The following is a 25438-nucleotide window of genomic DNA, read 5'->3' as shown; positions in this document are numbered from 1 at the left end:
TTTGGGTAAGGGGTACTCAACATGTATGAGGTAAAAAAAATGCAATTATAAGTATATTGAGTCACCTCCTGGTAACCTTACACCCTCAAGTTAACTTTTGAAAGGTGAATTGTCCAGTTAATGAATCATTATTTGATTTATTCTGTGCTATACTAAGTATGAGTTGCGCTATTTCAGAGTCATTTACCACAGAAGCAGAATGTTTGGCCACTGAGTTTCTGCTGATCCGCAATTATATTAATTCTACAGTTGTATCATTTTGTTCTCCCCATATTTCTATCAATTCCCTACAGATCAATTCCCTTGCACCAGGTAAAGCTTAGTGGCCAATTGATCAACCTACCTATACATCTTTAGGATATGGGAGGAAGTTGGAGCACTTGGAGGAACCCAAAGCTGTTTCACCAGAAGATGATGAAAACTATACAGATAGCATCCAAGTCACAATTGAACACTGCATGCTGAAGCAGTTACTCTAGCTATGCCATTGCGCTGCCTCTTTTTTCCACATTAAGAGACGTTACTTATAAGAACAGATGAAGGTGAAATTGCCACCAGATAGTATTTGAAGCTGACCCTTAATATAACCATTGAAAAGCTTTTACAGATAATTCCTACATAATTGTTTATTGTCTGGATGCTACTCTCCAAACCAGTTTTTACAAGCAGTTGGGAATAATTTCATGGGAAGCCATAAAACTATTTGTATTCCTAACTCAGTTCATGTAATTTCATAGGCAAAAGTGCTAATGTTTGATTTTTGTTCACATTAAAAAAAACAGTTTGAACCCGTGACCCGTGTTGTTTACCATGTAGGTTAGCAAACCGTCTCAAGAGGCCTACCAGAATGAACTCAACATCGAAAGTGTGGAACGATCGTTCATTCTGTCAGCAAGGTAATTTCCCTCAAGCCAGATCTGAATCAGACAAATGTTGTACTGAATGTTTCTCTGTCAGGAAGCAACTGTGACATATGTTGAAAGAAGATGAAAAATCATGGCATCTTGATAAATAAAACAATTGCAGCAGTACTCAGTGATGATACAGTAAAGCAGATGATGACAGCCTACCAAAGGTAAAGCAGCTTACTAGCTCTGCTTCCATCATTTACCCATTTTATTTAACTTGTGGGCCTCTAGAAACTCCTAATCAAAAACACCAACGAAACTTAAAACAATAGGGAGTTCAGTATTGATCCCGAGGGCAAACCTTTTGGATCATTTTCCTCACTGAAACAATATTTTCCAAAAACAAATCCCTGCTGCTACTTATCCATCAATTTCATTTCCCATCATCTTGTTTGTCTGCAGTTGTGTCTGTCATTTTATTAATTATTTATTGCTTTCTTTCTCCTACGACTTCAGCTTTTTTTTACCAAAAATAGGAGCAAAAACCGTAATAGAAAGACATCTTAACCAACTTATGGTTAACTCTCAGAAGCTCTAACTTGTAATTTTTTCAGGGGTGTGTTGCATGCCATCAGTATATGTAGCTCTTTCTTCATAACTAGGGATACCTTGTTCCCTACCTTATTACCTTATCTTTATCTGACTGGTCAAAGCAGTGCAGAAGGTACGTAGGATGATCTTCTAATCTTCAAATCTCTTAATCTGCACATGTTGTCTTTCTAGTTCTTTTCCAACAAACTTAATTTGTGTAACTATGAGCACAAATTTTTTTCATGCAGCATAATTAAAGAATCCCTGGAGATTTATTAAAAATCAGCTAATAATCATGTCCCCAAATTACATCTCTGATTTACTGTATATGCTGCCTTAAAAATTCTGTACCTTTCTCCATTTGCCTCCTTCAGTCTTAAATAAGTATCACTTAAATGCAAGGAAAATCTTACACACTGTCGAACAGCTGGATGGGAACAAACTCCTACTTCCATTTTAAGCAGTCAAATGTGCTGATTTCTGCTGCCATCTTGTCCTGGTCCCTCAGACTGTTCCCTTTCTGCTTCCTCCATTTCCTGTTATGTATTTTCCAAAGTAATCTAAAAACATGGACTTTTCACCGGGGACAAAAGGCAGTCATCTTTGCCTCAGCCCATGTCTGTTGGCCCCTCTGTTTTCTCTCGGATGTTCATTTGATGTCCATACTGAATGAGTTGATATGTTGGAAAGTATATTTTATAAAAACATAAATAGCCATTTCTTTTGGTCTATATTGTAAACTCCATTTCTGGTTCTCTTCCTCTCTAGCTCAGTAACAGTCTGAAACTCATCAGACTATCTGCAAACTTCATATTTCACTCTGAAGTGACCTTTAGAGGACTTACAAAGGTGCCCATTTATACTTCTGTAACATTACCAGACTTTTCACCTGTCTCATGTCCTCTATGGCTAAAAACCTCTTCTGTGCACATTTCCAATGTACTATCTGGCTTCTTCTGTTTGTTTTGTATATGAGGACACTGAAAATCATAATGTACTTATCCTAATGTAAAATAATCTGTATTCACCTGCCTGTCTTGTGTCCACTAAATTACAGCAGCTAAGCAGAGGCTTTTGTTAAATTCTCATTCTTATTTTCAAAGCAGACCATGGCCTTGCCATTCCCATTCTTTGGAATATTCTGGAGTTGTACAACCATTGAATACCTAAGCTCCTCCCACTCCCTCTGGATCTTCCCCAAATTTACTTGCTTCATCAAGGCCCTATGTTTTGCTGTTCCTTCACCAGCCTTTTCTGCCTCTACTCCTTTTTAAAAAGAATGGAAAATCTGTCTTTCTAACCAAACTCTAGGGCATCTCCTTGTGTGGCTCAGTTTAAAAACAATCCTTGGGGCGTATTGCTAAGTTACAAGGAATATATGAATTTTAATGTGTTGCACCAATACACCCTCAGCGTCATCCCAAGATATTTTTCAGCTGCTGCAGTTTTCATATGGGAATCGTGTTATGTAATTGGTACCAGAAGACAGAGGAGCAGAATTAGGCCATTTGGCTCATTGATTCTGCTACATCATTCTCCTGCCTTTTCCCTGTAACCTCTGACACATTTACTAATCAAGAACCTATCAAGCTCCACTTAGCTTGGCCCCCAAAACCGCCTGTGGCAATGAATTCCACAGATTCACTACCCTCTAGCTAAAGAAATTCTTAATCTCTGTTCTAAATGGATATTCTTCTATTTTCAGGCTGTGCCCTCTTGTTCTAGACTCCTTCACTACAGGGAACATCCTCCACATCCAGTCTATTTAGGCCTTTCAATATTCAATAGGTTTCGATGTGAACTCCCTCATTTTTCTAAACTGCAGTGAGTACAGGGCCGGAGTCATCAAACTCTCCTTGTGCATTAATCCTTTAATTCCAGAATCCTTGTGCATCTTCTCTGGGCTCTGGAATGCCAGCACATCTCTTCTTAAATAAGGAGCCCAAAACTGCTGACAATACTCCAATGCGGTCTGACCAATGCCTTTTTAAGCTTCAGCATTACATTCTTGCTTTTACATACTAGTCCTCCCAAAATGAATGCTAATATTGCATTTGCCTTCCTTAGCACTGACTCAAACTGCAAGTTCACCGTTAAGGTAATCTGTACAAGTCCCTTTGCACCTCTGATTTTCAAATTTTCTTCTGAAACTTCTGCAGATTCACTGCTTCCTCGACATTACCTGCCCCTCCATCTAACTTCGTATCATCTGCAAACTTGGCCACAAAACCATCAATCTCGTCATCCAAATCATTGATATGTAATGTGAAATGAAGTGATCCCAACACCAACTCTTGCAGTACACCACTAGTCACCGGCAACTAACCAGAAAAAGCCTCCTTTATTCCCATTTTTTGCCTCCTGCAGTCAGCTAATTTTCTATCTGTGCTAGTATCTGTTCTGTAATACCATAGGGCTGTTACCTCTTTAAGCAGCCTCACATGAGGCACCTTGGCAAAGGCCTTCTGAAAATCCAAATACACAGCATTCATTGATTCTCTTTTGTCTACTCTACATGTTAGTTCCTCAGCATTCCACCAGATTTGTTGAGCTAGATTTCCCCTTAAGGAAACCATGTTCACTTTAGCCTATTTTATCATATGCCTCCAAGTTTGGGCACCACAGTTTCATAGCAATTAGCATAACGTTCTGGAGTTCAGAGTTCATTTCCGGTGCCATGCTGACAGTAGTCTGTGAACATCCTCCGTGGAATGGATGGGTTTTCTCCATTTCCTCTGGTTTCCTCCCACAATCCAAAGACAAATGGATAGCTTATTTGGTCTACATTGTCCCGTGATTAGGTCTGGGGTTGCTATGGCGGTGTGGCTTGAAGGGCAGGAATGGCTTACTCCGCACTGTATCACTATAAGTAAGTTCCTGGAAACCTCAACATCTTCCAACCACTGGAGTCAGGCTAACTGGCCTATAATTTCCTTTCTTCTGCCTCCCTCCCTTTTTAAAGAGTAGAGTGACAGTTGCAGTTTTCCAGTCTTCTGGAACCATTCCAGAATCTAGCGATTCTTGAAAAATCATTACTAGCACCTCCGCAATCTCTTCAGCCACCTCTTTCAGGACTCTGCCATGTAGTCCACCACATGACTTATCTACCTCCTGCCCCCTAACACTCTTGAATTTCTGGCACACTGCTAGTGTCTTCCACAGTGAAGACAGACAGAAATTATCCACCATTTCTTTCTCCTTCCCATTACTACCTCTTGAACATCATTTTCCAGTGGTCAAATATACCCTCTCGCCTCTCATTTGCCTGTTACATACTATATCTGGAAAAAAAATTTGCGACCCTCTATTATAGACTAGCTTGCCTTCATATTTAATCCTTTCATGACTTTTTAGTTGCCTCCTGTTGGTTTTTAAAAGCTCTCCAATCCTCTAACTTTCCACTAATTTTTATATTATAGGCCCTCTCTTTCGCTTTTACGCTGTCTTTATTTTGCTTGTCAGCCGTGGTTACCTCATCCTTACTTCAGAATACTTTGTTTTTGGGATGTATCTATCCTGTGCTTTATGAATTGCTCCCAGAAGTTCCACCCATTGCTTTTCTGTCATCATCCCTGATAGTGCTCCTTGCAATCAACTGTGCCTAGCTACTCTCTCATGCCTCTGTAATTCCCTTCACTCCACTGTAATACTGATACGTCTGTCTTTTGCTTCTCCTTCTCAAACTGCAGGGTGAGTCCTATTATGATCACTACATTCTAAGGGTTCTTTTACCCTAATCAAATCTGGTTTATTACACAGCACCCAATCCAGAATTGTCTTCACTTAGTGGGCTCAACAACAAGCTGCTCTAAAAAGGCATTTCATAGGCATTCTACAAATTCCTTTTCTTGAGATCCAGCACCAACCTGACTTTCCCAATCTGCCTGCATATTGAAATCTCCCATGACTATTGTAACATCATGCTTTTTACTATTGTCTTTTTCTATTTCCCATTGTAATTTGTACCCCATATCCTGACTACTATTCGGAGGCCTGCATACAACTCCCATCAGGGTCTTTTTACTCTTGCAGTTTCTTAACTCTACCCACAAGGGTTCTACTTCTTCAGATTCTATGTCACCCCTTTCGAAGGATTTGATTTCATGTTTACCAACAGAGCCACCCCACCCTCTCTGCCTACCTGCCTGTCCTTTTGATACAGTGTGTATCCTTGGATATGAAGCTCCCAAATGTGATCATCTTTCAGCCACAACTTAGTGATGCCCACAACATACCTGCCAATCTCTAACTGTGCTCCAAAATAATCTACCTTATTCCGTAAACTGTGTGCTTTCAAATATAAACCTTCTGTCCTGTATATGTCACCCTTTTTGATTTTGCCCCCATGTTACTCTTTAACTCAACCTATTTTGCCCTATCATTTGCCTGACCTTCCTCGCAGTCTTGCTCCTCACTGCATCTATTTGTATATCAACTATTTGTACCCCATACTCAGCCCTATCACTCCAGTTCACATCCCTCTGCCAAATTAGTTTAAACCCTGCCCGCGAGGGTGTTGGTTCCCCCCCCCCCCCCCTCGGGCATAACCTGTCCTTATTGTACAGGTCATACCTTCCTCAGATAGGATCCCAATGATCCAGAAATCTGAAACCCTGCCCCCTGCACCAATTCCTCAGCCACATATTCATCTGCCAAATCATTCTGATTTTACCCTCACAGGCTTGTGGCACAGGCAGTAATCGAGAGATTACTACACTGGAGGCCCTGCTTTTCAGCTTTCTGTCTAACTCCCTATATTCTTTCTTCACAGTACATTGCACAGGTGCACAGATGAAAGAGAAATAATGATCAGGTCATCTTGAGGAATGAATGTCCACAATATGGAAGTTCCTTAATTAGTATTATAGGATCTTTCACATTAAATGAGGAAGAGCCAAAGTTCAGATGGCACTTCCAAAAGTACGGCACTCCCTCAATGGTAACAAATGTCAGCCCAGGTTTTGTGCTTAAGTTTCTAAAAAGGCTTTTAAACACAAAAAACTTCCTGTTTTAGCACTTGCCAATCTTCACCTTACTTACTGAGCCATCAAAATCAACTTGTACTTTTTAATAACTTTCACTGTCTGCAATATCTGTGATTTTAATGTCATTTGCAAACTTATTAACCATGCCCTGTACATTATCACAGAAATCATTTATATAAATGATGAATGACAATGGGCCCAGTACCAACACCTGTGACATGGCACTAGTCATGGGCCTCTAGTGTGGCCAAAACATCCTTTAACTGTTTCCTACCATTAAGCCAATAATGTATCTGCTTAACTAGATCTCCCTTGATACCATGCAGTCTAACCTGGCTAGCTTTCCATGCATGCCCTCATCAAAGGTCATGCTAAAGTTTACCTAGACAACATCCACTGCTCTACTCTCATCAATCTTTTTAGTTATTTCTTTGGAAAAATAAACTAAGGAGAAGAAATGAAGCTTGAAATCATTCTGGTTGTGCACGTGAATGTATCTGTCATCTTTTTTTTGACAGCTAGGCTGAGCAATTGCTATGATCTGTCCTTTTTGAAGTGGTTGAGGTGGATAGTGTCTCGGTTGTCAGCTTGTGAGATTCAAGTTTGAGCATGGCTCATTGCAGAACAGTTCAAGGAAAGCTGGATGAATTTGCCTATTGGTATTTTGTATTAGAATTTCCATAGCTAAAATTATGTATAACTTAATCTATGTACATCATAATAACAACTAACTGCATAGTAAATTCACTCAAATGTTAAATCTTCGGGTCAGAGTTGAAATTCTAGCAAAGACTGTTCTCATGAGAACTATTATCAGTAAACTAATTTCTTTCTTGGAGTTGATGTTTTCAAAACCTAGTCATTTACAATTGACTTTGTAATTGTTTACATCAGGATGTCTGTAGTGCTCTGAAACCTCACAATAGGAAGCTAGATACAATATCCTTCATTATTGGTGACAGTAGCATGTCAAAAGGGCTGCAGAAGCATTTGAAGGAGAAACAAAGCCAGGAGGATTTTATGAAAATGCTCTACCAATATGTGGTCAGTTTGAAATGCCATGGATATCCTCAAGTCTGGCAGAAACATGGTCTTTCAGGCTGAAGTAATCCCTGCCTTTCGGAGACCTGTGCCCCCTGCAGCAGCCACCTCCATGGTCAATAACACTATCACTGCAAAATCCACCAAACTCAGAACAATTAGTGAATCAAGTCAATGCTTGGTCACCAGACATTATCCCCAGGTTGGGGACTTATTACACTCAGTTAGCCCTCGTGACACACCACGTTGTTCACCAGACTTCTGAAACAAAAGTGGGAAGAGATTACCAGGCAGACTGAGGAAAAGATTCGAGGATAAGCACAAAGCCTCATTGACAAAATACATTGCTATTGTCTCTTAGAGTCTATGACCCTTCTTAAAATGGAGGAGTATTCCAGATTGGCATTGAGAAATTCAAGGCCATGTATTAACAGCACATAGAAGTAAACAGCAAAGAACATGCACTACCTCACAGACCAAGCCCCAAGCCAGCTCTCTCAGCCAACCTGTGGTTCACACTAGCTTCCACAGACGTATCAGAATGCACAGAACCAAGTCACTGCAATCCCAAAAGACTGCATAAGGAATAATGAGCAGTAAAAATAGGTTTTCTTTCCTGTTAGTTCAATGTAGTGACAGTGACAAACTTCAGAGAGAACCTCGGTGTCTCTGAAACATGTCACAATTATGTGATACTAAGCTGCTAGTTTTCGTCATCTTGGATTAATTCTCATTGATTTTAAACATTTATTGCTTTTTAATTTAATTTTGTATGCTGTAATTTGATTGTCCTAGTTTCTGACTTTTGGCTCTTTCAAAATTCAGTTCTGCGGCGGAAAGAGATGAATGGTTAAAAGCCATTTCTAAGGCCATCGAGGAATATACAAAAAAAAGGATAACATTCACTGCGAGTAAAAGCCTTGAGGTAAGAAGGTGCTTTAAAAAAAATACAGATGGTAATTGGTTTATTATTTTCACATGCTGAGATACAATGGAAAGCCTTGTTTTGTCTGCCATCCTGAGAGACAACTGCAAGCATGTACATCAAGGGATGAATTATAGCAAAGCAGAATATAACGAATAAACTTTTCTCGGGCTTCCAGCCAGGTAAAGTTATCGACTATAGCCGACGTTTTGATGACCAACTCTTCCGTCTTCGTCAGAGTGGCAGAGTTAGAGATCGAAACATTGGTTATGATTGACACCTGTACCTAGTTGGAAGCCCAAGAAGAATTTATTCATCATGTATGCCAGGAAAGCACTAGATCCATTTTTATGCAGAATATATTACAAAGAAGATGCAGTATAGGTAGACAGATAAAGTGCACGGGCACTCTGAGAGAGAGAAAGAGGTAATCTTTATTGCATAAGAGGTCCTATCCCTTTCAGCTTTTTTTTCTGGTTAAGTTTTACGGGTTTTTTGTTGATGTGAAATACATTACAGTTTAGGTAGTAGGCATTTTTCCTTTTTTTTATATTTACAGCTCTGGTGACGAAAGCTCTGATGAACTTTTCTTTATGTTGTAATGGTTGGCTTGGAGTTTTGTAGTGGGAGGGTGGGGAGGATACTAACTTTATATGATTTCATTTTGGGTGCTTTTTCTGTATTGTTATGAATTGTGTATTAGACATGTTTGTTTTGCACTAAATAAATCTCCATTTTGTCGGTGGTTTTTTTTCTGTTGTAGTATAGAAACTTTAAAAAAAATTTTAAAATGAGGTCCGTTCAATTGTTTTATAACAGTGGGAATGAAGCCGTGCTTGGTCTGGTGGTACATGTTTTCAAGCTTTTGTATCTTTTCCTGATTGGGGAGGTGTCTTTGATTATGTTGTCTGATTTCCTGAGGCAGTTTGAAATATGGACAGTCAATGGAGGAGGAGGCGTTTGTGGTGGACTAGGTTGTGTTCACAGGAGCAATTTCTTTGGTCTTAGAGCTGTTGCCATGCCATACTGCAACTTTAAACAGGTAAAATAACAACAAAACTGTAATACTTTGCCTCTGGTTTATTTTTCTCAAATTATAGTGAATATCTTTATATAATTTTGGCAAGGTGGCTGCCAATAAAAATGAGAATATCAGTCAAGTTTCAAGGGCATCATACCTGTTCTATGTGAATGGTTCAAATTTGTTATTTGGACTGGATTCGGTTACACTGTTAATCACTGTTTTTTGTGATTAAAACTTAATATAATTTTCTATAAAATTTAGTTACAGTTGATATTGATTGTCATATCAAATGACCAAGATGAATAATGCAGATCCCAAATTCCTTCTGCACTCCCTGACCCTTGTTTCATGCATGTGGTTGCCGTTAAATTAATAGAAACTGCCTGTTGACACAACATAGTTGCTTGCTAACAAGGTATGTAGATAGCTAATTTTTAAAGCAGGGTCCTCCAAATTCAGCTGTAGAAGTCATTATGATAATCAGAATCAGATTTATCATCACTGACATATGTCATGAAATTTTATGGCATCAGTACAGTGCAATACATAGAAAATTATTGTAAGTTATAATAATAATTACAGAAAATAAATGAGCAGTGCAAAAGAGAGCCAAAAGTGAAGTAGTGTTCATGGTCTGTTCAGAAATCTAATGGTGGAGGAGGAAAATCTGTTGTGTCTCTTTAGGTTTCTGTACCTCCTCCCTGATGGTAGCAATGAAAAGTTCAAGTTTAATTTTCATTCAACCATACATGAATACCCATGAAGCAGTGTTACTTTGGGGCCAAGGTGCAAAACACAGTATCAACAGTCGTGCACTACACAAGCAACAGAAAGCACATACAAAATAGCAAACACCTATAAGATGTGTAAAATACAGTAATACAAAAAATATATAGTCCAAGACCCTGAGTTTATGAATATCTGCAGTCAAGCACAATACAGCTTGTCTCCTGCCATACCACACCAACTCTGCCTCTCTCCTGGGCAGCTGCATACAGGCAACCCTGCAGTTTGAGCAACACGTACGAAAGCTGGATGAACTCAGCAGGTCGGCAGTATCCGTTGAAATGAGTAGTCAACGTTTCGGGCTAAGACCCTGCAGCTTGAGACCTAAAGCATGCTCCATCCGAGGCCAAGCAGCTCACCCGTCGTTGGCCAATAAATCACTGAATCAAGCTTGCAGCATTCCACATTAACAACGTCCAATAGCAGACATCCCACTTCTCCTGCAAGTTCCAGGAGTCTCCCGCATATTGATAATGGCTCCCTGACGCACGCAAATTATACACAATATCCCAGAAATCGAATTTTTTGAGGGCGGGGAGAGAGTGAGTAACAGACGTAGCAAGAGATCAGCAGAGGGAGCATCCTGATTGGTCACTCTTTGTGCTAAGTAGACCTATCAGTTTTCTTTATGGACTTTACAGTCGATCCCTCTCCCTCCCCCTCCCCCCTCCCCCTCTCCCCTCTTTCCCCCTCTCCCCTCTTTCCCCCTCTCCCCTCTTTCCCCTCTCCCCTCTTTCCCCTCTCCCCTCTTTCCCCTCTCCCCTCTTTCCCCTCTCCCCTCTTTCCCCTCTCCCCTCTTTCCCCTCTCCCCTCTTTCCCCCTCTCCCCTCTTTCCCCCTCTCCCCTCTTTCCCCCTCTCCCCCTCTCCCCTCTCCCCCTCTCCCCCCTTTCCCCCTCTTACCCCCTTCTCTCCCCCTCTCTCTCTCCCTCCCCTTCCATCAGTTCAGTTGAGTGTCCTGCAGTGCCATGGCAGAATGTTCCAAAAAAAAATGCAAAACGTACTTCACCCCAGATTACATTACAGTGTACCCCTGCCTAATGGGGGTCAAAAATAATGACACTGTTGATCGCTGCACTGTTTGCGACAGTGACTTTTCTATTGCCCATGGTGGGTTAAATGACTGTAAAAGACATGTTGAGGTGAGTTTAATAGGTGACATTCGTTCATTAGCATGGCTAACGTTATTTAAGCTAGCTGGCTAGCTGCTAAGGAGCTGCTATTGATGTTCTACGTGATGAGGCTAAGCTCCCTGTAGCCCTGCTTAAAGTTGTAATAGAATCAAAAAACAACTCCATGATAATATAGATGCGAGCCACCCTGAAATTCACTGCCCAGATGAAGAGCTTTTTATTGGATACCTGGCAAGGAGGCAGTTGCTAAGTGAGGAAACACAAGCGATCCCCCCTTACAAGACAAAGCAGTTCTTCAAAGATGCCAGAACATTCTACATCAGGTGCTTCCAAAAAATCTTGGAGAAGTTCCCAATGAGAGACCAAATTGTGAAAAATCTGTCAATGGTCAATACAGAGAGCCAAGATGAGGTGAATCCAGAGCAGATTTTGACTTTAGCAGAGAGATTTCCAAATGTGATCAAGGCAGATGCAAGGGAACAGCTCCACTTGGAATTCCCAGATTATGTCTCAACTAACCTTGAGGGACTGGTGTCAAACTACAAAAGTTTGCTGGTTGATGAGTTCTGGGGGAAGCTGTCCAAAGTAAAATCTGTGAGCACAGGGCAGTCGAGATTCGAAGAGCTCTGCCGGTTGATGAAGCTGCTTTTGGTGTTGCCAAATTCTAATTGTGATGTAGAAAGGGCATTCAGCATGGTGCGTCACATTCAGTCAGAATTCAGCTGTCTCACAAAACACTTGTGAATCTGATGTCTTGCAAAATCAACAAATTCATTGACACAGACTGCTATGAGGTTGAAACTTCCGGCAAAATGCTCAAATCTGCCAAGCAAGCCACATCACAGTACAAGGGAAGTTTGCAAAAGAAATATAGTGTGTGTGTGTGTGTGTGTGTGTAAATGGGGGGGGGGGGAGATATGGGGTTGCGGGGGTCGGGGTGGTGGTGCCACCTCCCTGAACTGTGTTTTTGCAGGGTGGGATGTCTTGCAATCACAGGAAATGTGACTAAGACAATAATCACCTGCTATTAGACTGCACAGTGCCTTTACGCACTGACTCCTCCGATGCAGGTAGCGGCATAATCTGCACCGTCCAGCTTCAGTTTCCCCACCATCGAGCAATGTGCTGATGGGGTAGACCTGCAGTACTTTAAGTTCTTAATGTCTAGCAGGGTCTGTGATTGTAAAAAAAAAGCTTAAAAAAGACAAAAGCACCTTTGACCCAGTAGAAGCCACCACAATTGAAAATGCCACAATTTTACCAGAAACAAGTGGTGGGCATGTCCTGGATGGTGAGGTCCCTTTATGATGAATGTCGTTTTCTTGAGGCATCACCTGTTGAAGATGGCCTTGATGGTGGAGAGGCTAGTGCCCATGATGGATCTGGCTTGAGTTACAACTTTTTGTAGCTATTTCTGATCCCTTGCATTGGTGCCCCCATACCAGACAGTATTGCAACTGATCAGAATTATATTTCTACCAATGGTACATTAGTAATTTGAAATTTGCTAAGGACTTTGGTGTCATACCAGACCTCCTCAAACTCCAAATGAAATCTAGCAGCTGGTGTGTGCCACCTTTGTAATTGCAGTAATATGATGGGCCAGGATAAATCTTTAGAGATGTTGACACCCAGGAACTTGAAAGTGCTCACCCTGTCCACTGCTGATCCCTTGTTGAGGATGCTGCGTGTTTTCCCAACTTCCCCTTCCTGAATTCCACTGTCATTGAGTATAAGTTGTTTACTTTTTACACTGGACATAAGATCATAACATAAAATAATACAGGGATTTAAGACAGTTTCCCTAAGCTCCCTAAGCATTGTTCTCTGATTTTGGACATTAATGTAACATAAATGTTGAGGCTGTTCCAACAAAATAATCTAAAGCTATATTAAAGTGCAAGTGTGATTTCTCCAATAACCCCAAGATAGTTCAACTTAAACAAATAATAGAAATGAGAGGGTTTTGCTTCACAAACATAGTTACTTAAGAATTTTAAAAACTAAATTTAACTTGCTGTTTGCAGGTCCCTTCATTTACAATAGAACCTTGTGATTGCAAAATTGTCCAGCTGGAGAAATTACATGCAAGCACTTGTTTTTATCTGAAACCCAAGGTGAACTGAGTTTAATTTTAACCGAAAGTGATTCATTATATTTAAAAATAAAAGGTTGGATTATGCTGATTTTGCTTTTCCTCATCAGTGCTGGCACATAAAGGTGCCAGACTGTAAGGAAATGTATAAGTCGACTCTACACTTGAACACATCCTGGCACTGGAATGAATGCTAGGTACAATGTCTAAGTGATATTAGCTAAGCAGTGGATTTAGCTGTTACTCTCAGTTCACTCTCTGGTCCTTGGATATCATTAACAACCGTCTAAGACACCAATAGGGGCTTTAACTCAACAAAAGCAAACAAAAAATCAACTGCTAGGGGAACTCAGTATGTCAGGCAACATTTTGGAGGGAAATGGAAAGGTAACTTTTTGGGTCGACACCCTTCATCTGGACTGGATTATACTCCTCCTGTGAAGTCTCTTCTAGATGAAGACTTCATAATGTGCTCAGCATGGGTGCATGAAGCAGGGCCGATGCAATTGTCAACATAGCGAAGAAAGAGTGGGGAGCGTTACCAGGAAGGGCTTGGAATGTAGACTGTTCTAGGAGCCCATGTGGGTGTTCATGGCTCCCCTTAAGTGTGGGAGAAAGTGGGAGAAGCCAAAGGAGAAGGGGAGATTGAGGACCAGTTCTGGCAGATAGAGGAGGGTGGTTGTGGAAGGGAACTAGTGGTTCTTTTGTCTTGCTGAGAAAGAAGCAGAGAACTTTAAGGCTTTCTTGGTCGAGGATTTAAATGTATAGCGACTGGACATCCATGGAGACAATGAGGCAGTCATGGCCAGGGATTTGAAAGTTGTTGAGAAATGGAGTTGAAGTATGGGGACACAAGTTCAGTGGGCGGGAGCAGGCAGAGATGATGGGCCTAGCTGGACAGTCAGGTTTAAGGATCTTGGGTAGGAGGTAGAAGCGAGTAGTGTGGGGTAAGTGAACTATTAGTTTGGTGGCAGTGGATGGTGGTTCTCCAGAGTTGATGAGGTCAGTCATGGTGTCAGAGGCAATTTGAAGGGAAGTAGCTGATCTTGAACTTGGTGGTGTGGGACCTCAGATTTCTGTATCTCCTGCTCAGTGGGAGCTGTGAGAAGGTGGCATGGAGATGCTTGATGGGAAATGTTGGCTTTTTGAGGCAGGCCTGTACTTAGGTATATATTCTAATGGTGGCTTTACCCTCTTGCAATATAAATCACTCACAGATCCTCATAAGTAGGAACCAAAGTACATTTTTCATCCCCTTGATCCTGTTACCCTGGTAATGAGGATCAGCCGTGATCCTGAAGTTCATATTTCTGCCCTTTCCTCATAGCATTTGAATTCCCTTATTAATTAGAAATCTGTCTCCGCTTTGAATATACCCAAAGACTCGGCTCTGTCAAGGACTTACTAACCTCCGAGAGAAGAAATTCTTTCTCATCTTATTTTGATGTGACATCCCATTACTCTTGGACCATGCGCATTGGGTCTGGACTCCCATAGAGAAGAAATACCCTCAACTTTTACATGTTTAGCCCCCTCACAGTATTTACTTACTGCCCAATGTGGCGCTGCTGGTGTTCCGGGCATCCTTCACCCTGTCAGTAGCTTTCTTTATATTCATATGTAGAAGGATTTTTCATTTCTTTCTGTAACAATTTTGTTTTACCAGTTGGGGTTGTTAGCCCTGAACCTCTATCCTCTATCCTTTGACATGTTTCGTATGTTTGACTCTACCCAGCACAAAGCATAAAGTCCTGACTCCCGCCAACATAGCTCGCTGTGTCACTGAGACGTGCAAGACTCCAAATCGTGACAAGGTTGTGGTCTTCTTGGGTGGTTTAGCCCCCTAAGAATCTTAAATACTTAGTGGGTTGCTTCAACCCAGAAATGCTTAAGATTGTTCAGAAGATGTAACTTGTGCCTTTACTCTTAATGAAAACTGAAAGGTTACCTGAGCAATTTCTTTACAATTAATAATGGTTCAATGGTAAGCCACTGAGAAAGTTCATCCAGTTGTCCTTTAGTCTAAAATTAAAAAAAAACATGTAAATGTAAAAGCCACTAATAAATGCAACAAGATTAAAACAGCTTATTTTTACTCAGAGGTGAGAATGTTGGATGTGGTATCACATGCACTGTTTCAGACAGTTAGCATAGGAAAGATAGAAAATTACATAGGAGAGAAAAAAATGAAAGGTGTGCTAACAGGGCCAATATTGGAATTGAATTCCTTGCTTTGTGCTGCTGAATTTGATGTAATTGTAGGGCAGATTAAGGAAATAGTGTGCTAAACTGAGTGTGCCAAAGACAGTGAGATCCAGATGGTAGTACATGATTAAATTCAATTAAAATTGCGGTCCTCCTCATTGAGCAACTTGGAGAAAAGCTGAGTGATAATGATGGAAGCACCCTAAATCTCCAGAATGTAACATGGGGATTGCTCAGAGGAATATTGGAATCAGAAAATAAAAATTGCATATTAAAAGCTGAAATAAAGGCAGTATTTTGTTTTTATTCCTCTGTTGTTAGTCTGTGCCCTAATACTGACAATTTGTTTAAACTTCATTCCCTCAGAGTAGATCAAATATAGGAAACTATATTTGGAAATTTGATTTGATATTATTCATGTGGAAGTTATGACTACTAATTTAACTAACTTAGAAGAACAGTGAGCTCTGACTTCCAAGGATTTGGCTCTCCAAGAATTTACCATTAACCCTTTGTTCCCCCCCCCCCCCCCCCCCCGTCTGTCATCACAATAATTTTGACATCTAGTCCATCCTGGATTAAACTTCTTCTCAAGGTAATGGAGTTGAGTAGAATAAAGCTGGCTCTTTCTAGATTTCTGATTGCTAAACCAGTTTGTTTCTATTTAGGATTTTGTTCTTAATATACGTCGAGTGAATTATACAAAAAATAAATATGTATTATTTAAGTGGATTATGCTTTGTAGCTAATTGCTTTTATCACATTGTGGACTACTTTCTCTTCTAGGAGGAGCCAGATAAACCAGAGGTTAATACACCTTTGGGCACTAAGGCACCCATATGGATTCCTGATCCTCGTGCCACCATGTGTATGGTGTGTACATGTGACTTTACACTTACCTGGAGGCGGCATCATTGTAGAGCATGTGGAAAGGTTTGTAATTTGGCATACTTGTGACAAACACTTTTTTGCTTATTCTGTAAAGATGCTGCTTCTTAGAGGCCATTCTGATGGCTTTAAATTCTGAGTTGACTGATTTTTTTTTCGGAGTCTATTTGATAAAGTGAGTTTTTTGGTAAATCTTCCACTCCATATTAAGCTGGATGGAGACTATGCACCAAGAAAATGATTCATACAGCTCAGTAAATCTGTATAAAAGCAGTTTACTGCAAATTTGAAAGGTGCTAAGGCTGTATTATTAGAAATAAAACTGAAGGACACTTTGGCAGAAATCTAACATGAAATTTATTACTGAAAACTGAAAAGTTATCCAGGTTGCCATATTATCTGAAGAAATGTGAATAATAGTAAATACTGTGCAATCATTTGGAAACATTCCTACTTCAGAACTTATGATGAAGAAAGTCCAATAAAGTATTGAGCACAGGAGATGTGATATTATGTTGAAGTTGTATAAGATGTTGGTGAGGCCTAATTTAGGGTATTGTGTGCAGTTTTAGTCACCTACCTACAGGAAAGGTGTAAATAGGTTGAAAGAGTACAGAGAAAATTTACAAGAATATTGTAAATTTTATAACTCTGGAGGACCTGAGTTATCAAGTCAAGTCACTTTTTATTTTCATTTCGACCATAACTGCTTGGTTCAAGCTGTATCTTGCAGCACAGTCATGGGTCAGCAGAGTGAACAGCAGTGGACTGAGCACAAAGCCCTGGGGGACCCCCGTGCTCAGTGTGATGGTGTTGGAGATGCTGCTCCTGATCCAGACTGACTGCTCAGCTTTCCAATCAGTTTCTGAAGGATGATTGTGTTGAATGCTGAACTGAAGTCTATGAATAGCAATCGAACGAACGTGTCTTTTTTGTCCAGGTGGGTTAGGGCCAGGTGGAGGGTGGTGGCAATGGCATCATCTGTTGAGCGGTTGGGACGGTACACAAACTGCAGGGGGTCCAGTGAGGGGGGTCGCAGGGTCTTGATATGCCTCATGACAAGCCTCTCGAAACACTTCATGATGATGGATGTGAGTGCAACGGGACGGTAGTCATTTAGGCAGGACACTGAAGACTTCTTCGGCACGGGGATAATGATGGTGGCCTTGAAGCACGTTGGAACGGTGGCGCTGCTCAGGGAGATGTTGAAGATGTCAGTGAGAACATCTGCTAGCTGGTCCGCACATTCTCTGAGCACTCTACCAGGAACGTTGGCTGGTCCAGCAGCCTTCATATGGAAAGACTGAATAAATTAGGACTTCATTCCTTGGAATGTAGAAGATTGAAAGAAGATTTGATAGAGGTCTACAAAACTTAGGAGTATAGATAGGGTAAATGAAAGCAGCCTTTTTACACTAAGGTTGGGTGGGACTACAACTAGAGGTCAAAGGTTAAGGATGAAAGGTGAAAAGTTTAAGGGGAACATGAGGGGAAATTTCTCCACTCAGAGGGTCATGAGTTTGTGAAAGTAGCTGCCAGTGCAAGTGGTGCATGCGAGCTCTTTTTCAATATTTGGTTAGGGACGTGGATGATAGGGTTATGGAGGGCTATGTCCCAGATAGGCAGTTTAAATAGATCAGCACAGACTAGATGGGCTGAAAGGTCTGTTTCTCTGCTATATTTTTCTATGATTCTAAAGAAGCATTTAATATCTTGAATTGTATCACGTAGCACAGATAATGGTCCTCCAGCCACTAACTTTTTGTATGGTTTGATTCCCCCCCCCCCCCCAAACTTTGGAGTGTTCTTCTTCAGACTGTCATTGGTTTCTATTTTACAAGGCCTGGTTGACATTAAACCTGGTTAATTAATGCTGTGATGTCGAGGACAATCACTCTCACCTCACATTTGGAATTCTGCTTTTAAGTCAGTTTTTGATCTATGGGTCTACCAAGGTCTGGAACTGAGCACAATAAAGTTGTTGTAATGTGATCTGGGTGTCACTATCTCAATGTCCTCTTTTAAAGTATATTTATTATCAAAGTACGTATACTATATATAACCTTGAGATTCATCTCCTTACTGGCAGCCATAAAACACACAAACCCAAAAGTACACATTTAAAACAAAAGTGCTTAAATCATCATCCACACATCAGTTTCTGTTGCTTCAGTACGCTCTGGTGCCTGTACCCCAATGCCTCAATTTGGCCTGTACTTTGACCTTTCCAGTTCGGCCCAGTGCTTAAATTGTTGTCCAAGCACCTGGTTCATTTGTTCTGATAAGCTCTGGGACTTCTACCCTACCGCTTTAAATGAGGCCTGTCATTAAAATCATCCAAACCTCAGGTTGCTCCTTGCTCTCGAATCTGGGTCCTGCTGCTTTGATACACTGTTGGGCCTGGGCCCCATTGCCACAATTCTGCCCGGTGCTTAAATCAATCAAACCTCAGCTCTTTCCTCACTTCCAGGCCCAACGGCCTTGATTCAACCTGTACATGCCACACTGCAACTGTCCTGCACCCTGAGACTTCAATTCACACCGAAAAAATGCCAGCTCATTCAGGCGGTTCAAAAGCTCACCTCCGAAAGGGAAGTTACAGGTTGTGGATTGCAGTGATTGTTTGCCAGAGAAAGTGTGAGTAATAGAGTAGTTAGTAATTTAATTTGTTTTGTTTGCTGCAGGCAAGTAGTCACTGTACTTCACTAGTGCCATTTTCCATCACTTCTGACCAATGACAGTAGGCTGGTGAGTGGGCCAAATTGGATTTTTCCACCCTTTTGTGAACAGGACCTAAAGGGGCAATTTTCTGTTTTGTCAAAAGATGCTGTACCGATCTAGAAGGCTACGTGGTTCAGTTCTACAGCATCTTTGTTTGGCTCTGTGCTATCAAGTGAATGTAGTTTTTGTGTAATATCATGTGAAGTGAATCACAGAATCTCAGAAGAAAGTCAAGATATTCTACATATCTGACTGGTTGCATATGCTTTCATTGAGTTTCATTGGAACCATGATGGAGGGGCAGAAATTCAATATCATTCTTAACAGACTGAATTCTGAATGATACAGAATATTAAGCTGAAAGAACAACTACAAAAAAAAACGTGATTGAGACCCTGGATGACAGGAAAGCCAGAGATGACTGTAGTGCAAATGCTAAATTTCCTGTATTGCATGTGAAGGTGTAGTAGCAGGGCATCTGGATTTGCAGGTTATATAGATGAGGAAACTAGGGAGTCATAGTGGGAACAATCATTTCAGAATATTGACTAGGAAGAGGAGGGGGCAAAACGTTCAGGAATAACACTGTGCTGGAAACAAGGATTGTAATCCCTTGGTTAAGGAAACTGGTGAGGTGGAAGGTGAAGACATGGCATTTTCATGGTTCTATGAAATGTGGCAAATAGGACAATCACATTTCTACTTTTTCACATGTTGAAAAAAATCCTCATGTGAGAAAGAAGGCACGCATTTCAGAAGGCATGATTTGCGTCAATTAAAACTCAGTTAAACCCACAAAGATTAGGAAAGCTATGCTATATATAGGAATTAAATACAAATGACTATTGTGTAAATGTGTTTTTCAGAATTTCTTGTTAGTAATTGGAATTGGTTTATTATCGTCATGTGTATAAAGATAGGGTGAGAAGTTAGTTTTTCAAGCCATCCAGAAATATAATTCCAATCCTGAGTATATTGAAGTAGAACAAAAGGAAAAGCAGTAATAGAATGCAGAATGGTCTTCTGCATTAGCCACATATATGCCATTCAGTTTAATTTACTGTAGATACTGAACCAACTGAAATTGTCCTTAAGAATCCTGTGTAACACTTTTTTATTTTTTTTAGATTGTTTGTCAAGCCTGTTCATCAAATAAATTTAACCTGGACTACCTTAAAAACCGACCGGCCAGAGTTTGTGATTATTGTTTCTCAGAGCTGCAAAAGAGAGGTAAGAAAAATATTGATGGTATTGTAGTGTTTTTATCATGTGGGTCCTGTAAAATATACTATGACCGCTATAAGTTTCTGCATATCACGTAAAGTGCCCAAGGACAGTAAAGAAATTTTTTTAATGAAAATGTGAGCTATATTTTTTAGTACAATGGAAACAGCAGAGAGCCCAGAATAATGTCCTTGTCTCCCTACTACTCCCCAAGAGCACAGAAATTTATATGTACATTGTGGTGAACTATGTGCCTGTCGGGACACGCCCCCTGCTGACTGCTCCTGTGGCTCCTCCCACAGGCCCCTGTATAAAGGAGATCTGAGGCCTGACGCTCGGCCTCAGTCTCCAGGACATTGTATGTTAGACACTCACTCCTGGTTCCTTCTTCCAGTCAATAAAAGCCGATATCTCACCTTACGTCTCAGTGTGAGTTATTGATGGTGCATCAATTTCACCCCCCCTTCGTTTGAAAGAGTCCTCATGTGGCGAAGTTCTTACAAGTCAAGTCTATCAGGTGGTCGAATCTGTCGCTGCGATCTACGTAGCACCGGCTGTGACCGCATAGATGCCGGCAATATTGGTGATTGCACAGGGGACGGAGGTTGCGCTTGTTCTTGCCCACTAGGTGCCGGTGATCCCTCATGCATGTGCGAGGCGCCTGGTATAAATGCGTACGAAACGCCCGGTATACAAGTGTCGTGAGGAGTCGGTGTAGGGCCTGGTGAGCACGGTGTCACCTCTGGTGCAGGGTTCATAGTTACCGGAGAGCCTTCAGGGTAGTGGTCTGCTGCACCTGCGGGTGCCAGGTCGCGGATGGAGACCGTGTCCTCCCGCCCATCAGGTAAGACCACGTAAGCATACTGGGGGTTCGCATGTAGAAGGTGAACCCTCTCTACCAGCGGGGAGTATTTATTGCTCCTCACATGTTTCCGGAGCAGCACTGGCCCCGGGGACGTCAGCCAAACTGGTAGGGTGGTCCCAGTGACAGACTTCCTGGGAAAAGAGAATAGGCGTTCGTGAGGAGTGGCATTGGTGGACGTACATAACAGGGAGCGGATAGAGTGCAGTGCCTCAGGGAGGACCTCCTGCCATCGAGAGACCGGCAACCCTTTTGACTTAAGGGCTAAAAGTGTGGCCTTCCACACTGTGGCATTCTCCCGCTCCACCTGGCCATTACCCTGGGGATTATAACTCGTGGTCCGACTAGTAGCAATGCCCCTAGCTAGCAAGTACTGGCGCAGCTCCTCACTCATAAAGGAGGACCCTCTATCACTGTGGATATAGCAGGGATACCCGAACAGAGTGAAGAGCTGGCGCAGGGCGTTTATGACGGACGTGGCAGTGGTGTCGGGGCAGGGGATGGCAAAGGGGAACCGTGAGTACTCGTCGATAACACTGAGAAAATAGACATTGCGGTCAGTGGAGGGAAGGGGGCCCTTAAAGTCAACACTCAGTTGTTCAAAAGGGCGGGTGGCCTTGACAAGTTGTGCCGTGTCAGGACGGTAGAAGTGCAGTTTGCACTCAGCGCAAATTTGGCAGTCCCTGGTCATCGTCCTGATGTCCTCCAGGGAGTATGGCAGGTTCCGAGCTTTCACAAAATGGTAAAATCGGGTGATCCCCGGATGGCAAAGTTGTGCATGAAGGGTGTACAGCTGGTCGAGCTGTGTGCCTGTGTGTGTGTGTGGTCAGTAGCGGGGTATGTGAAGAAGTCCCACAAAACTGAGGATTCCGGACAGTGAGTGGTGGGAGGGGCCCGTCGTATACCATAGTCACACTTCCGAGATGGCTCTGGAAGTCCAGCCCCAATAGCACAGGTGCGCACAGATTAGGCATGACCAGCAGCTCAAAGTTCCGATATTCTGTGCCTTGCACCACCAATGTCGCTACACAACCCGCCCGGATGTCTGTGGACTGCAACCCAGAAGCCAAATGGAACCTCCGACTGACCGGCAGCGTTGCGAGTCCACAGCGTTGCACTGTGTCCGGGTGAATAAAACTCCCAGTGCTGCCCGTGTCAAACAGGCATCTAGTCCTGTGCCCCTCCACCCGGATGTCCATCATGGACCTTGCAAGCTGGTGTGGGGCGCTTTGGTCGAGAGTTACAGTGGCAGAATAATGTCCTTGTCTCCCTACTACTCCCCAAGAGCACAGAAATTTATATGTACATAAATCCATGTGTGGCAGTGAACTCAGTTCTGATTTATCTGAATTTTCACATTCTGACTTAAGTCACCTTTGGTGGATTATAACTTGTCAAAGTTTGAAGATCAATTACTGCCTTGGCTTGCTGAAAGATGCTGCTGCTCTCCAATTCTAATCTCCCCTTCATTCAGCCTTTTGCTTCCAAAATTGAAGCTTGCATTAGTACTCCCTGATTATTCAAAGGTACATTTAATGTCGGAGAAATGTATACAATATACATCCTGAAATGCTTTTTCTTCGCACTTTTGCCCACAACTCCTAATTCAAATCTTTTCAGTGTCCCTCTCACCTTTCTTGGTAAAGAGCCCAATGCAGCCTTGAGTATTTGATTATACTGTACATTCCCTCATTCCTTTCCTCCCTCCATACACCATCCTTTATCCTCCACTCTGCAGCAATTCACCCTCTGGAACCAGTCTCAGCAGTTCTAATCTAGCCCAGCATATCTGTAGGATACCTCGGCTCATAGTTATTGGATAGAGGGGAAAATATTATGCTCACACAGCACGAGATTCCGCAGACACTGGAAATCCAGAGTTACACACGTACAATGCTGGAGTAACTCATCAGATCAGGCAGCATCTATGGAAATGAATAAATGGCCACTGTTTTGGGCTGAAACTCCATCAGGATTGGAAAGGAAGGGGAAAGATGCCAGAATAAGAAGGTGGGGGAAAGGAAGGAGGACAAGCTAGAAGGTGATAGGTGAAACCAGGTGGGTGAGAGAAGGGGGAGATGACATTGGAAGCTGAAAGGTGGAAAAGGTAAAAGGCTGGAGAAGGAAGAATCTGATTGGAGAGGAGAAGGGACCATGGGAGAAAGGGAAGGAGGAGGGGTAGCATTGAGATTATAGGTAAGTGAAGAGAAGAGGTAAGGGGGGGGGGGGAATTGAAGAAGAGGGGAGGGGGAAATTACCAGAAGTTGGAAAAATCACCAGGTGTTCATTCTATCAGGTTGGAAGCAAACCTAGATGGAATATGAGGTGTTGCTCCTCCAACCTCATCGTAGCAGAAGAGGAGCCCATAGACCGACATATGGGAATGGGGGCTAGAATTGAACTGGTTGCCACTGGGGAAATCCTGCTTTTTTGAAGATGGAGTGAAGATGTTTGACAGAGTGGTTCCCCATTCTATGTTTGATCTCACCAATGTAGAGGAGGCTGCATCGGAAGCACCGGATACTTGAGGGGCAACGAATGAACAATGGAATCACAGAGGGAGTTTCCCCACAGAAAGTGGAGAATGATGGGGATGGGGTAATTATGTGTTTGGTGATACGGTCCTGTTGAAGGTGACAGAAGTTGTGGAGAATGATGGCTGGGTGTGGAAGCTCATGAGGTGGTTAGTGATTAGATAACCTGTATCTGATCACATCACATCACGTTAAAGATAACTTATAAATTTAAGTAATTATTTTTTGTGGTTTCATAATTGTAAAGCTTATAACAGTTAACAAACATACATTGCAAACTTGCAACCTCCTCTGCACTATTTCATGCTATCATCCGTAAATTTATTGCTCCTGCTGTCATTTTGTGTTAATAGAATTTTTGTGTTTGGTGTCAGTGCAGACATCTTTTTAAACTTTACATGAACTACATAGCATCCGAGCAGAAGTCATTTCCATTTACTATTCTGTGGGCTACAGGTTTGTGAGAAAATTAAAGATATGTTAAATTTCATTAAGAGTATTCTGTAGACAAAGACAGTAAACAAAAAAAGTAGATCACAGTGATAAAACGTTTCAAACAAAAGTAGTATCCTTGAGTTAAAGTCAAAGTCGGGCTTAGTGTTGTATGCATGAGTGCAATAAAAAACGTACTTGCAGCAGCATCACGGGCACCTAGTATCGGATAAAGACATAGTCATAGAACTGCAACACAGAAAAAGGCCCTTAGCCCATCTAGTCCATGCCAAATTATGCTGTCTTGTCCCGTTGACCCACACCCAGACCATAGCCCTCTATTTCCCTCCCAACCATGTACCTGTCTAAATTTTGTGTAAAGGTTGAAATTAGACCTACATCCACCACTTCTGGTCTCGCCTCTCACCATACTCATTCCACACTCTCACCTCCTCATGTTCCCCTTAAACATTTCACCCATAACCCATTACCTTTAATTCTATTCTCACCCAACCTCCGTTTGAAAAGCATTTACACTCATAATTTTGTACATCGCTATCAAATCTACTCACATTCTCCTACAAACCAGGGAAGAAGTCCTAACTTATTTAACCCTTCCCTATAACTCGGATCCTCAAATCCTGGCAACATCTGTGTAAATTTTCTCTGCATTCATTTAATATTATTTGCATCTTTCCTGTAGGTAGGTGACCAGAGCTACCCACAGTGCCCCAAATTAAGCCTCACCCAACATCTTGTATAACCTCAGCATCCCAACTCCTGTACTCAGTATTTTGATCTATGAAGGCTAACATGCCAGGAACTCTCTTTGTGACCCTACTTACCTATGATGCCACTTACACAGGTCTATTCCCAGATCCTTCTGTTCTCCTGCCCTGCCGTTCACTGTGAAAGTCTTACCCTGATTGGTCTTCTCAAAAGTGCAACACCTCACACTAGTCTGCATTAAATTCCATCTGCCATTTTTCAGCTGGCCCAGATCCCGCTGCAAGCTTTGACGGCCTTCCTTGCTGTCCACTGTGCCCCAGTCTTGGTGTCATCTCCAAATTTACCACATATAAGTAGCATTCATAAGTAAAGCATAAATTATACACAATCCATTTTACAAGAAAACACAATTAGAGC

The 25438-nt window shown here is 41.9% G+C and overlaps 1 protein-coding gene across 4 annotated transcripts in view; it reads left to right on the top strand.

Annotated features, from left to right (window-relative positions):
* Positions 1–25438, top strand: part of fgd6 (FYVE, RhoGEF and PH domain containing 6) — a 150321-nt gene that overhangs the window by 86954 nt on the left and 37929 nt on the right. For 2 of the 4 annotated variants that reach the window (XM_059987767.1, XM_059987768.1), the window contains exons 14-18: positions 817–896; positions 8291–8390; positions 9316–9432; positions 16418–16564; positions 20368–20470. In XM_059987767.1, the coding sequence (XP_059843750.1) occupies positions 817–896; positions 8291–8390; positions 9316–9432; positions 16418–16564; positions 20368–20470 (547 nt within the window). The remainder of the gene's footprint in view (positions 1–816; positions 897–8290; positions 8391–9315; positions 9433–16417; positions 16565–20367; positions 20471–25438) is intronic. The other 2 variants (XM_059987769.1, XM_059987770.1) reach the window with 1 other exon arrangement.

Source organism: Hypanus sabinus, chromosome 13, assembly GCF_030144855.1.
Source record: "Hypanus sabinus isolate sHypSab1 chromosome 13, sHypSab1.hap1, whole genome shotgun sequence".
Classification (NCBI taxonomy): Eukaryota; Metazoa; Chordata; class Chondrichthyes; order Myliobatiformes; family Dasyatidae; genus Hypanus; species Hypanus sabinus.
This window is presented reverse-complemented; position numbering and strand designations above follow the sequence as displayed.